Below are 13,076 nucleotides of genomic sequence, written 5' to 3' on the forward strand. Positions count from 1 at the left end.
TTTGTCAACAAACTCAGTTACTGTCCCATGCCACCTTAGACTTCTGTGAGGCTTTTCTAATTCTAGTGGGCAGTTGCATCTTAGTCATATCTCTGTTGTAGTATTGATCATAATACATTCTAATACACTGATTTATAATGCCCGTTATGTCTCCCTTTCTAGACTGTAAGCTCCACGAAGACAGAGATGTGTCTCATTTTCTTTACACTCCCAGCTCCTAGCATAGTACAGAATGGGTGAAAGAGACCAGAGAAAATGAGAGGAAAGAATAATAATAACAGGGAGCATATGTATTGATTGCCAACCCAGAGGTCTCCTAAGAGGGATGTACTCACCCCAGAAGAGGTGTATCAAAAAGAATCAGCTGGGCTTCACACTATTTCTGTTTATTTTTTTAAGTTCAGCTATTTTCATTTCTATTTGTTGTGTATGTATGTTTTATACCATGCATACTATTTTAATAAATAGTTGTAGATTTATTTAATTCTGTAAATAAACATATATTGGAAGGTACACACTTAAACACTTTCTAATAAAGGCACAAATCATAATTTTGGAGACACTCAGTATAGCTGTTTGTCGGGTACTGTGCTAAGCATTTGATATATGTTATTTTAGTCCGCTGAAAATCCCATAAGGTATATACTATGGTTCCATTTTACAGATTAAGAAACTAAGGTACAGAGAGATTAGATGATTTTCCAAGTCACATACAGCTGGTAAGTGGTGAAACCAGGGCCCAGACTCAGATCTGTGTGGCCTAACCACTGCCCCATTCTCTCTTGTTTTCCTCTCTTGGCACCTGGGGTTCTACCTCAGGGACAGTATAGGCTTGTGGATTAAATAAATAAATCAAATGATTGAATTAATCATACTAAATACATATAAAAGCTTTATTCTTAAGAAAAATTGTGAAAATAAAATTTCCTCTTTCATTGTAAAAGCATGTATTGTCAATGCAAGCCAAAGAACATATCTATGTGACATGTTAGAATGTTTAGTTCCATTTCTTAACAGAAAAACTAAAGTGAAGGATAGCAAGTCACATGTTTACTATTGATCCCTAAGTCAAATGGCTAGTCTTGTTTTCACATCTGATTATGAAACTACTTTTTTTTAATTGAGGTATAATTCATATACCATAAAGTTCAGGAGTTTTTAGTATGTTTACAACATTCTATAACCACCACCACAGCCTAATTTCAGAACATTTGCATCAGACCAGAAAGAAACCCCACACCCATTGGAGATCACTCCTCATTCCCTCTCTCCCCAGTCCCTGGGGAATCACCTGTCTCCCTTCTATCTCTATATACTTGCCTTTTCTGTGTATTTCATATAAGTGAAATCATACAGTCTGTGATTTGTTTCATGCTTCTTTCACTTAGCGTAATGTTTCTAAAGTTCATCCATGTTATGGCATGTATCTTTATGGCTAATAATACTCCATTGTGTGGATAAACAAAAATCCATTCATCAATTGATGGATATTTGGTTGTTTCTACTTTGGGGCTGTTATGAATAATGCTGCTATGAACATTTGTGTGTCAGTTTTTGTATGCACATATATTTTTAGTTCTCTTGGATATATCCCTACAAGTGAATTTTGGGCCACATGGCCCATATGTAACATTTTGAGGAACCACCAAACTGTTTTCCAAAGTGGCTGCACCATTTTATATTCACAACCAGTGATGTATGAGGATTCCAGTTTCTCTACATCCTCACCAACACTTATTACTGTCTGTCTTTTGTATTATAACAGTCCTAGTGGACGTGAATGGTACCTCATCGTCATGTTGATTTGTTTTCTCTAATGACAGTGATGTTGAGCATCTTTTGTTCGTTGCTCCCCTATTTCTTTTGAATTTAAATTATTTTTACTTTCCTCTTTTTTAAACTGTTTTTCATTGGAATATAAACTTTATTTTTCTTCTCATGATATCTTTTTTTTCCGAAGAACTCTCAAAGCATATTAAATACCCATGAAATCTCCTATTAGAGATTGCATGACTTCTCAGGGTGCCAAGATGCTGGAGCCATGAACTATGAGAATTTAAGTGAGTTTCCACTGGCGACTTTCCAGGAAATGTGCACATCACATTATTAGATTATAAGCTTTCATAACCCCCAAGTTCTGATGATGATAATGCTTTATTACAAAGCTTTTAGTGTCATAAAAACACCAAGAATTTTTTTCCAAATTGTATTTTTCTAACTTTTTACATCACTATGAGGAAGGAAGGAAGAGAAGGGTCTTCCAAGAAAATAAGTGTAGAGATTTGAATATCTTAAATATTCTAGTATGTCATGGAAAAAAACTTTTTGAGTGTAACTTCTGACTCCAGGTGTACAAAAATATTTCAAGATTGTTTCAAGTTATATGCCAGTCTTGGATGTAAATCACACTGCTCATTCATATGGGACGCTAACATTTCAACAACGTTGAAGTTAATGTTAGCTACCAAATTTGGTTTAAGCCAGAGAGAAGGGAAAGGGCTTGAAAATTCTATATGCCAGTTTCTTTCCCTGTACACTGAAATAATATTTATACTAGCCTCTAAAGATTTGTAGTAGTAGTCTTGACAGATTACACATATAGTAAAGTCCGTATGAGTATGTTTATGGTAGCTCCAAGGTCTTTCTGGCTTTCAGACCTTATGTGTTCTTATCTTCAGTTCATATTTTATTTGATGGCTTTTAACAGCATTAGTCATTCTCGATCTTACTGTAAGTTGAATTTATTTGGTCATAATGTTCACACTCATGAAATTCATCAATTCTCTTATAAACTGGACTTTTTTATGGAGAGTTATTTTCCTTTTTTTAAAAAACTGCTTTGAATTTTTGTTTATTTAGTCAGTCCTCAAATACTGGTTGGGCACCAGATGTAGGAAATATAATGAATGTAAGACAGTCATGGTGCTTGCCTTTGTGGCACTCATAGACTACCTGTGGACTCCAAAACCAGTTACATAACTGCAGTTGTGATAGTGCTGAAAATGAACGCTTTAAGATTCTGTGAGAGCACATAATGTGGAGGAACTGACCCAGTTTTGGGTTGTCAGAAAAAGCTTTTCTGAAAAAGTGACACGTAATTTGGGCCATAAAGGACACCTAGAAATTAGCACACGAAAAACTAGCATGTCCACAGGCACTAAGGCAAATATGAGTTTGATGCTTTTGAGAACCTAAATGAAGGATAGTGTGGCTGACATGTCAGGAGGAAAAGACAAGATGAGGCCGCAGGCATAGACGTCATATATAGACATATTAAGGATCTGGGCCTCTGTCAGTGGGGAGCCATTGAAGGGGTTAAAGCTGTAGAGTAGCACTTATTGATAGCCCATAAAATTAAGAAAGGCCAAGTGACGCTTTGCTTTGTCACTTTCTTCTCTCTTGGTCAGGAATATGACTGGAGAAACTATCAGCCCAGCCAGATGAGTGAATCTGAGTTGCAAATGCTGGCAAGCCTACGGCGGCAACAAAATGAAGAACTAGAGGACAGTGGGGCTCCCCATGGCCTGAGCGCATCCCAGGTTGACAACTGTAACGTCAGCATAAGTACCAGCAGTGACGACACAACCACCTGGAACTCCTGCCTGCCACCCGTGAGTCCAGGGTTTTGCATCTTTGTTTACTGCCTTAATCGAGGAACAAGCTTCTTTATAACAAAGCCCAGGCTTGCCTAGGAAAACTAGGGCCAGATGAGGATACTCCCTATGAAAACTATTCTGAAATAGTGTTTTAAGTCTGAGGGCATTGTTCTGTCTTCAGTTATCATACTTACCTTCGGATAAGGTATGTTAATTGTGTGGTGATATATAAAGCCATACATTGAAAGAAAAAGAATAATTTTAACATAGGCTCTGGGTATCTGATTGCATCCCCAGCTCCTAGCACGAGCCCTGGCACATAGAACAGGCTCAACATTTGTTAAATAAGTATCTGTTAAATGAACAAACAAAAAGGAAGAGACTATAGATATATGAAGTATTGCTTGGATATGGCAGCAGAAAAGAACCTTCCTTAGAAGTCACCGGATTTTTGCTGGCTCCTCCCTGTGTCTAAAGGCCATGATAGGTCCTGTATGTGCTTCAGCAGCTTATAATTTCCTGTACGTTTATACAGTTAAAGCACTTTTAAATATGGCCCATCATTCTCTCCATAGACCAGCAGATGACCTGGAGCAGGCCAAGGTCTCCCTGTTTTTCAGGTGAAGAAACTAAATTCTGAGCTCAAGCTTCCATACCTGGTCAGTGGTAGAGCCCAGAGCAAAGCCCAGTGTTTTGACTCAGTCCGTTCTCCACTACGGTCCTCAAGGATCTTATGGTTTAATTGGAAAGACAAAGCAGAAACATCCACAGAGCAGTCCTATGCAACGTAAGGAATGTCATGAGGCAGAATAATAAAATCATTATTATAATAATGGCACTTAGAGCTGCCATTTCTTTAAGCACCTAAAAACATTTAAGATCTCCATAGGCTGAAGGAACATTTACATATAATCCTGTATTCAACATCAGATCAAACATATTAAAATGCACTCTCATCCAACAGTAAATATAACTTTTTTACCAGTTTTTGAAAGGAAATGTAAAATTGTGCAACTTTGGTTCATTCTTATATAAAATTATATGAAGATTGAGTTTAAGCGTAGTTGACAGTAGATAAGTTATGTTTTAAATATTAATTTTTGAGATTTCTTTTTCCATTTTAAAGTAAATTTCTTTCAAGATTTCTAACTTCTTTGTAGATCTTAGAAATCTCAGAGGCCCTTACACTGGGCCTTGTGTCTCTAACTTACTCCTTACTGCTCTCCTCTGTGGTAAACACTATTGAGTTCCCATTTCCAGATGAGAAAATTGAGGCTCTTGAGTAAAGTGACACAGAACTACTTTGGCATGACTCTCAATTCTAAGCTTCTAACATGATATGGTGACTTCTCGATGTGTGACTTAATTGTCAAATGAGTGCTACCAGTATCTAACATAAGTTGAGATTTCTGCTTTGGAGAGAACTTACAAGTCTTCATGGAGGAAGAATTCAAATTGGCTCTAAGTAAATGCAGGGGCTGGGGGATGATGTTAATTTTTCCTTAGTGTTCTTGTTTCCCACCTTGCCCACCCTCCAAGTTTCTCTTGCCTTCCTTAGTTGTGCTTTCATTAAACTGAATGGTCAAGCATACATAACACCTCAAACAGCCTTGGTCTCAAAGAGTATCTACCCACCCAGCAAAAATACCCCCGTGTGCTGGTTACTCAGAGTATCCTTATAGCCAGAGCTAAGAACATAAGAGTAAGTTGCAGATTTTTGCCAATGCAGTTTACAATGGAATAGAAATATTGCCTTTCTTATAAAATATATCTTAGCAGTCATTTAAACCAAAAGTAAGGAAGAGAACAGTGGCCTCCTAAACAAGCTCATTCTGTCACGAAGTAGCTCTCAGACCCATTACAAAAGGCAAGCTGAGAAATGATTATTTAAGACTGAAAAGGCTGAACTCTTGGTTGCCCTGGATACCGTGTCCTCATCACTGTCCTTTTCTGGCAAGGACTGAAATCCTCATGCGTGACAACTACTTTGCTCTAAAAGTATACAGCTGAAAATAACCATTGGTAATGAACTTAATAACCCCTCTATTTGACCAAATGAGAAATTGAAAACAGTATTTTTTTAGACAGAGAAAATAATCAAAAAGCCTACCTTTGGTATCCATAAGATATGTTTATTATTGCATCAAATTCAGTCTATTTCAATATTGAAACTATCACCAAATGGAAAATTGCATTCCTTAATGAACTCTGCATCTTGTTGCTCGTATAGAGTTTAAATAGAGCAATTTACAAGAACCACTGTAGACTTTCTGGGAGCTCATGACTTTCTCTTTAGAAGTTGTACCAGGACAGGGAAAAAGAAGAAATGAAAGAAGACATAACTTTATCACAGCAATAGCCTTCTTTCTTGTATCTCAGTGATGGCACCATCCTCCACGCTGATCCTCCGCACTGTCGCTCAAACCAGAAATTTGGAAGACATCTCCACTTCTCCCACTCCTTCATTTCCCATACCCAGTTGTTCTCTAAATCCTGAGATTCCTCTCTCCTTTTTACCCCTAAACCCTCCCTCTATAATACAGTAGCCTTGACATTTCATTTCTTATCCAACTTCCTTCAACAGTTTCCTAATACTAAGGTACCTCCAGTCCACGCACGGGAGCCTGATGGCTAGGAGCATCGGCTCTGAAGTCAGATCGCCAAGGTTCAAATCCAGGCTGTGACCTTGTAAAGCACTTGGCACTGTGTCTGAGATATAATAAGCAATTAGTAAGTTATGATTCGTTGCCATTATTATCATTATTATTCACACTAGTTATCGTTCTGAAGCCCAGATCTGATCTGACCTCTTCCCTGCATGAAGCCATATCATAACTCCCCACTGCCTCTTTAGCCTGGCATACAGGCCCCCCCCCCATGATCTGAGACCTGCCCCCCTTCTCCAGGCTCATCTCTCACGGCTCCCCACCTTTCATTCCATGCTTTAATCCCAGTTGTAATTCCCTAAAGGCACTCAGCACATATCCTTGTACCTTGTACCTGATTATCTCTTAAGACTTAGCTCCAAAGCCCTCTTTAACCCTTCTCCAGGCCTCACCGAGACACATCACTTCCTTTCTGCCACAAGACCCAGGGTTATCTCCCTGCTCACTCTCACCACAGTTTAGCTCATCTACCCCACCTGAATTCATTCCACATTTTTTTGAGTGGTACAATATGCTGTGGACTCTGCTGGGGATACAAATAAGCCTTTACTCAGCCTTGAGATGTTCACCATATTGAAGGTAAATAGCTCACTGTAAGTCAAGGTAGCAAGTGATAATAGGATAAAGAATTGTGGGAACATGCAAGAGGGAGCAATTAATTCTACCCATTGGTCTCAGGGATGCTTTCACAGAGAAGGCTACAGTTAAGCCAGAGTTCAAGAACATGTGTAAACTCATCACATAGAAAGAGGAGGAAAGGAATTCTAAGTTCTGAAAAGGAGCAGAATTAATTTTCTCCTTTAACATAATAACCTCCTCTTAGTGCCTTTGTTTCTCCATCACTTTGAACAGGACTTGAAATGAATTTTTGTTTCCCTCATAATCATTACCCACCTCCCACCAATAACACTACTGCTACTCTAGCTACACGTGCAGCTTGCCTTTTGTCCACAGCCTGTCAGTGATGCCACTACCCATACTTTTTCCTCTGCCTGGAGACCCTCCATCCCTCTTCTCTACCTTGAACACTCCTGTTTTCCAAGGCCCAACTCAACTGTCTCAGCTTCAGGAAAACCCTCCCTCCCGCACAGAATTATTTTTTTTCTTTCTCTGGTTCCCATTATCTTCAGGCTTAACAATAGCACTTAGCACATCTGGTAACCATTGTCGCCAATAACCCTTGGGCCTGGTTGTGAGCTCCTTGAAGTCAGGACTGTGCCGAGCACAAAGCCTGGCATGAAGTCACCGGAATGAAGTCATGCTCAGTCACTGCTGGTTGTTAGTCAGTGGTTGAATAAATCAATCAATAATATTAAAAGATTCCTTTTTTACTCTAAAGTAAGGTAGTTCATCAAAATTCCAAAATAAACATCAGCTATGCTTTGCGTAAATAAGTCCTGAATGTAATATTTTACATTCAAGATTTGATAAATGGATATTAAATATACACACAAAGGAAAAAAATCTCCCTCTGGGCAAGGCTTGGTGGCAGTAGTTTAGAAAGAAGGTTTAGGCAGGTCACAGTCAGTTTGGCATCTTTACCTAATGACTTCACACACGTTGCAGTCAAACCAGGAAGCTTACGCAGAGTAAAATGAAGAGTCTTTAGCAAAATCTATTGTGTTTACTACAAGCTTTGGTTTCTCAGCATCTCTACAGTTCAGAGTAATGTGTGCTATCTGAAAGATGTTTAGATATAATAAATTAGTCATTTTAAAGTGTAATTAAATATAACCATATTTCTCATAGCAAATTGGCTTTTATAGGCATCTCTTGCTAAATTAATCAAGCCTACTGAGAAACCCATTGGCCTTTGACAGACAAATTTTTCAAAGTTTCTAACTTAGAACCAAATTCAATTAAAACAATGCTTGACAACTTCTGTGGAAACCAGGCTACAAGTAATCAATTTTGGAGGGTTCTGTTAGGAGTAGCCCTCATGAGATTTATTCAAAAATTGGGCTCTAGACAGCCTTAGGAAGAGGGCTAGAAGTTAGTTATAATGGATTCTTAAGTGAATTTTATTTTGGTGAAGGATTTTGATTGACAGTAGCATAAAACTATGTCTTGAGGGTGTGTGTGTGCGCGCGCGCGTGTGTGGTTTCTTTTTAGAAAGAGGAATTGCTGTGAATGGAAACAGCTTCAAGAGATGACCAAAAGAACTTAGACTTAGGCTCTGCATGAGCCAGCCTGGGCTCAGATCCCAGCTCTGCCATTTGCTAGCGCAGTCACCTATGACATGGGAATAATAAAGGCCCTTCCTCGTGTCGGCCTGGTGGGAGCTGAGTGTGTACATGGAGTGCCTAAGAGAGTAAGCTCACGCTGAGTGTAGTCTGCTGCTCCCCCAAAGGTGTTCTCCTCAGAGGGCCACTTCAGTGATCAGAACAGATTTCTAGGATATTTTCCCTTTTTATGACCACCGAGGGCTGTGAGAGTAGGCAGAGGTTCTGTTGTGCTTGTTTTGATGTGAGCTTAACCATTAGAATTCAGACTGACCCCTCAGAGCTTGACAAATAAACTCTTTAGTTCAGTGTTTCATTATTTCTCTGTCCCACCTCTAACCTAGATTCAAGAAGAGCGTGCCTCATGTGCATGCTGCCCTGTAAGCAGATGCCTCGAAGCGATCGTTGCTTCCAGCTAACAATTCCCATAGCCTAATATCAAGCACGTAAGTCTCCTCAGCTTGTTAAAAAAAAAAAAATCCTTGCATGCATCCATCAACATGGCACACTGCAGAGCATAATATTTGCAGAAAAATGAGGCAAAATGCACTTAAAATTTCAAGCATATGGTAGGTTCTCAGACAAGTTTTATTTATGGTCTTGATTAACCTTGCAACATTTTTGCCATTTTCATAGGTTTTACATAACAACAGAAAAATATTGCCTTTACCTTTTAACATGGCAGGGTTATCTTATCTCCTATTCTTTAATTTAGCCTTCACTTCTCTCCCTCACCCCTAAAATTTCTAGCAGCTTGATCGTGGAAAAACAAAGCTTGCTGTGCTCAGTGGCAGTTAATTTCTTGTGAGTGTGGTTTTCCTGACACTAGTGCATAGCAACAGCGCCACCAAAAGGACAAGGTCCCAAGTTTCTAGGATCTGTTCCATTTCTTGTCTCATCAGCATATCAGTGTTTTCCGTGATGATCGCTGGCTGCTATGCATCCAATATGTAATATACTGGCATTTCAGGCTCTTTATAGCTAACAGGTCTTAATTCGTTCTGATCTACAGATTCATTAACTTCTCAGCTCTCTTTGGGTATGATGAGTTTTCTTTTATTCCTCCTGAACTAAAAACGTAAGTAGTTGATTGTGCTAAGCTGCAGATAAATCAGATGAGCAGCTGTTCTTTATACCACTATAGATATAATATACGAAAACTAATATTAGAGTCAGTGTAATATCTGTGCTGTCAGGAGAAAATATTGAAATGTGCAAGTTGTTCTGTGTTTAGTGTCTATGAAAGTCACCCCATGAAATAAGCTTTTCTTAGAGTTCTGTTATATCGTATGTTGTCCCAAATTTAGCAATGTGGCAAAACTTATTTTCTGTAATTTTAAATATATAGTGGCATGTCATAAGAATGAAATCAAATGAATTTAATTTATGGCAAAGAGATAGTCATATATATCAAATAAATGTATTTCAGGACCACTTTTTCTTCCTGCTATTAACTGAGCTGAGTTTGTCATATTTGTTATTCAAAAACTTGTGTATTCACTGCTATAGGTGAACCCCTGGGCTGGATTAAGCACTACAACTTACTGGTTAAAGAGGGTAAACTGGGGAATCAGACCGCATGGGTTCAAATTCTGGCCCTACTATTTCCTGACTGGCATGACCTTGGGTTAACACCCAGTGTCTGAATGTCATCCTCTGTTAGATGCAGTTGTTAATCCCATCTATTTCATAGAATTGCTGTGAAGATCAAATGAGACAATACCTATCAAGAATTTAACAGAGTCAGTGCCCAATAAATATCAGTTACTGCTATTATTATTGTTGTCTTAGTTATTTGTAGGTGTTAGTTATTATTCCTTTGCTGCTTCTTATGGAATTCTCTAAATGTGGCTGAATTCCAAAATCAAAAAATAAATTTTATTTTTTTTTAATGTTTTTAATTAATTAATTTACTGGCTATGTTGGGTCTTCGTTGCTGTTGGGCAGCTTGCTCTAGTTGCGGAGAGTAGGGGCTACTCTTCGTTGCGGTGCGTGGGCTTCTCACTGCAGTGGCTTCTCTTGTGGAGCACGGGCTGTAGGTGCACAGGCTTCAGTAGTTGTGGCACTAGGGCTCAGTAGTTGTGGCACACAGGCTTAGGTGCTCTGCAGCATGTGGCATCTTCCCAGATCAGGGATCGAACCCATGTCCCTTGCATTGGCAGGTGGATTCTTAACCACTGCGCCACCAGGGAAGTCCCCAATTGTTTTTTTTTTTTTTAACTGGTGCTTTCATGGAATGTTACCTACCTAGAAATAGTAGAGATAGGTTTACTGCTTCATATGTACAGAAACATATCTATTCCGTTCGTGGGTGGGGACATCTGGCCTCAGACAATCCATCTGTTCCCCCTACTTCCACCACACCATATTCAGAGAGCTTTTGAAAACCATTAGGCACGCTCCCATTTATTCTTATTTGGGCCTCAGAAAACAAAAAGACGTCATTGAAATGAAAGCTCTGTCCTTTGAAAGCATCAAAGCAAAGTTATGGGAACTGAAATAATTGAAGGAGCTTTTTAGCTGCATCATTGCCATAATCCCTTCCTGTCCCTGAGTCTGAGTATGAAATTAGGAGACATGCACAGAGAAAGGGAACTGAGGCCACAGAATTTTGTATTGTACCCACTCCAAAGGAAGACTTGCATCCTCCCCACCAGAGTCATTAGCAGTTGGGGTTTATAGGTCAGTTTATAGCAGTTACGTGTATGAGTCAGAATGCTCTGCCATGATGTGCCATTATTAAATTTAAACTGGCTATTGAATAAAATATTTGGGGGTTAAAACTTGGTCATTAGTTTTAACTAATTACCCTACAATTATTTTTGATTGAATTTTTTCATTTACCTTTCTGTCTATTCATGTCAGCAGTCCTTACTACTTCAAAAAGTTTTTCCACTGACTATTTTTCTGTTTTCTAACACTTAAAAATCACTGTGAGTGTGTCTTTTACTTTAGTGTTCTCTTTTACTCCTTGTACCATTGGATCTGTTTTATATAAACATGAGCAAACACGGAAGGGCCAGACTATGTAGTCTAAGTGAGAACTGTCACAAACCAAATAACCATTTCTGTTCTCCAGAGGCTGGAGTAAGTCATTTGGAATAAGGGGGTTAGGGACGGGTGTAAAATAGAAGTAACAGCATAAAATTAAGAAAATGGACATTGCCTGACTATCAGGACTATGATGCTTAGTTATTTAAATGCCTCTAAAAGTAAATAGGCAGAGATCCATTCACTAGAGGCCTGAGTGCCGCTGAAATTGTGGACGAAGACTAATAAATATATTATCAGGAGTATTTCTGCACCACTGTGAGTTGGTCTAGAGAACCTGTTAGGCCCTTTGCTTGCTAATCCCTTTTTTGCTGTGAAATAATAAAGCCCAAATCATAGAACTAAATTTCACTTGCAAATTGCTGGAAGTCTTATTTCTCCAGTGAGATCAAATATGTCTTATGACATGTGTTTCCTTCCTCTGTTCTCCCAGCTGTTTTTTCTTATTACTGAAATGGTGATGCATTGATATTGGTTCAATTACCAAAGTATCTGAGTACATTTAAATTCATGGTGCATCACAGATAAGCTAAGTGACTGTGATTATCAGACAGGGTGATTTAAATTAAGGGAACACTTCCAAGAGATTATTTATAGAGGAAGACAGTTAAAGAATTCCCATCACTCATGTCATTAATATTTTAGGACCCATTGAAATAAGGAATATGTGGAAAATAAAGAATATATGCCTCTTATGTACAGGTATCATTGCTACACTGTTTTCTTCGGTTAGGGTCAGCACTGTGGGGCCACATTATGACTGAGAAAACCTTAACACCAACCCCATTAGGTAAGGAAGTAACAGAAGCCCTTTAAATGCAGTTCAAAAATGTATTCCAAATTCCAAGTTGTAATAAAATGAAATTTTTAAAAATGATTTTCATATTAGAATTACATGGTTATTAACCACATAAGAAACATGCTTTGAAGTGATGTTCAAAAAGAGAATTTCTATCAGATATAATGAAATTTTCTGCCTTTATAGAACAAAGGAAAAACATCAAGTTCCATTGGAGGCAAGTGTTTAAGGCTTATATGGAATGTAGTTATTTAGCTATGTTTTGAAAAAGGTAGTAACTTAAAGATTTCTTGCAGAGGGGAAAATTCAGATTTCCTATTTTTGTTAGGTATTGGCATCACTTTTTTCAGTTCTCTGATTAATGCTTGAGGTTTTATTATATACTTGGGGAAAATGAGCACCTTGACCTAAGATTAACATGTGTAATTCCAATAATGAAAACAGAAGTTATCCTTGCAAACTTAGTAACAATGAGATATAAATATACATATTCTATATCTCCTGACCTTGACATTATTGCTGATACTTGCTATGCAACATTAGTTCCAGGAGATGTTTTGTTTTGTTGTATCTGGAAATAGCAACCTTTGTTAACAGTATACAAATTCCACAAGGAGGAGGATTCCACACATGAACTTTAATTACACCATAGATGCTGTCTAATCCAGTGACTGGCCATGAAAATAACCTGTGTTTTCTCACATGTACCACTTTGTTACTTGCTGGATCTCCCAAACAGCTT

General features: G+C 38.3%; 1 protein-coding gene across 20 annotated transcripts in view; it reads left to right on the forward strand.

The window, feature by feature from the left end:
• CFAP20DC (CFAP20 domain containing) overlaps positions 1 to 13,076 on the forward strand; it is a 269,629-nt gene that overhangs the window by 207,960 nt on the left and 48,593 nt on the right. For 16 of the 20 annotated variants that reach the window (XR_009048710.1, XR_009048711.1, XR_009048712.1 and 13 more), the window contains one exon: positions 3,408 to 3,611. The exons of 3 other annotated variants lie outside the window; for them this stretch is intronic. Coding sequence is in view for 13 of the 17 variants with exons in the window: in XM_057704976.1 (XP_057560959.1) it covers positions 3,408 to 3,611 (204 nt within the window). In the remaining 4 variants the exon portion in view is untranslated. Of the gene's footprint in view, positions 1 to 3,407; positions 3,612 to 8,828; positions 8,931 to 13,076 lie in introns of all 20 variants that reach the window. One more of the 20 variants, XR_009048713.1, reaches the window with a different exon arrangement.

This window comes from Hippopotamus amphibius, chromosome 13 (assembly GCF_030028045.1).
Source record: "Hippopotamus amphibius kiboko isolate mHipAmp2 chromosome 13, mHipAmp2.hap2, whole genome shotgun sequence".
In the NCBI taxonomy this organism is placed as follows: Eukaryota; Metazoa; Chordata; class Mammalia; order Artiodactyla; family Hippopotamidae; genus Hippopotamus; species Hippopotamus amphibius.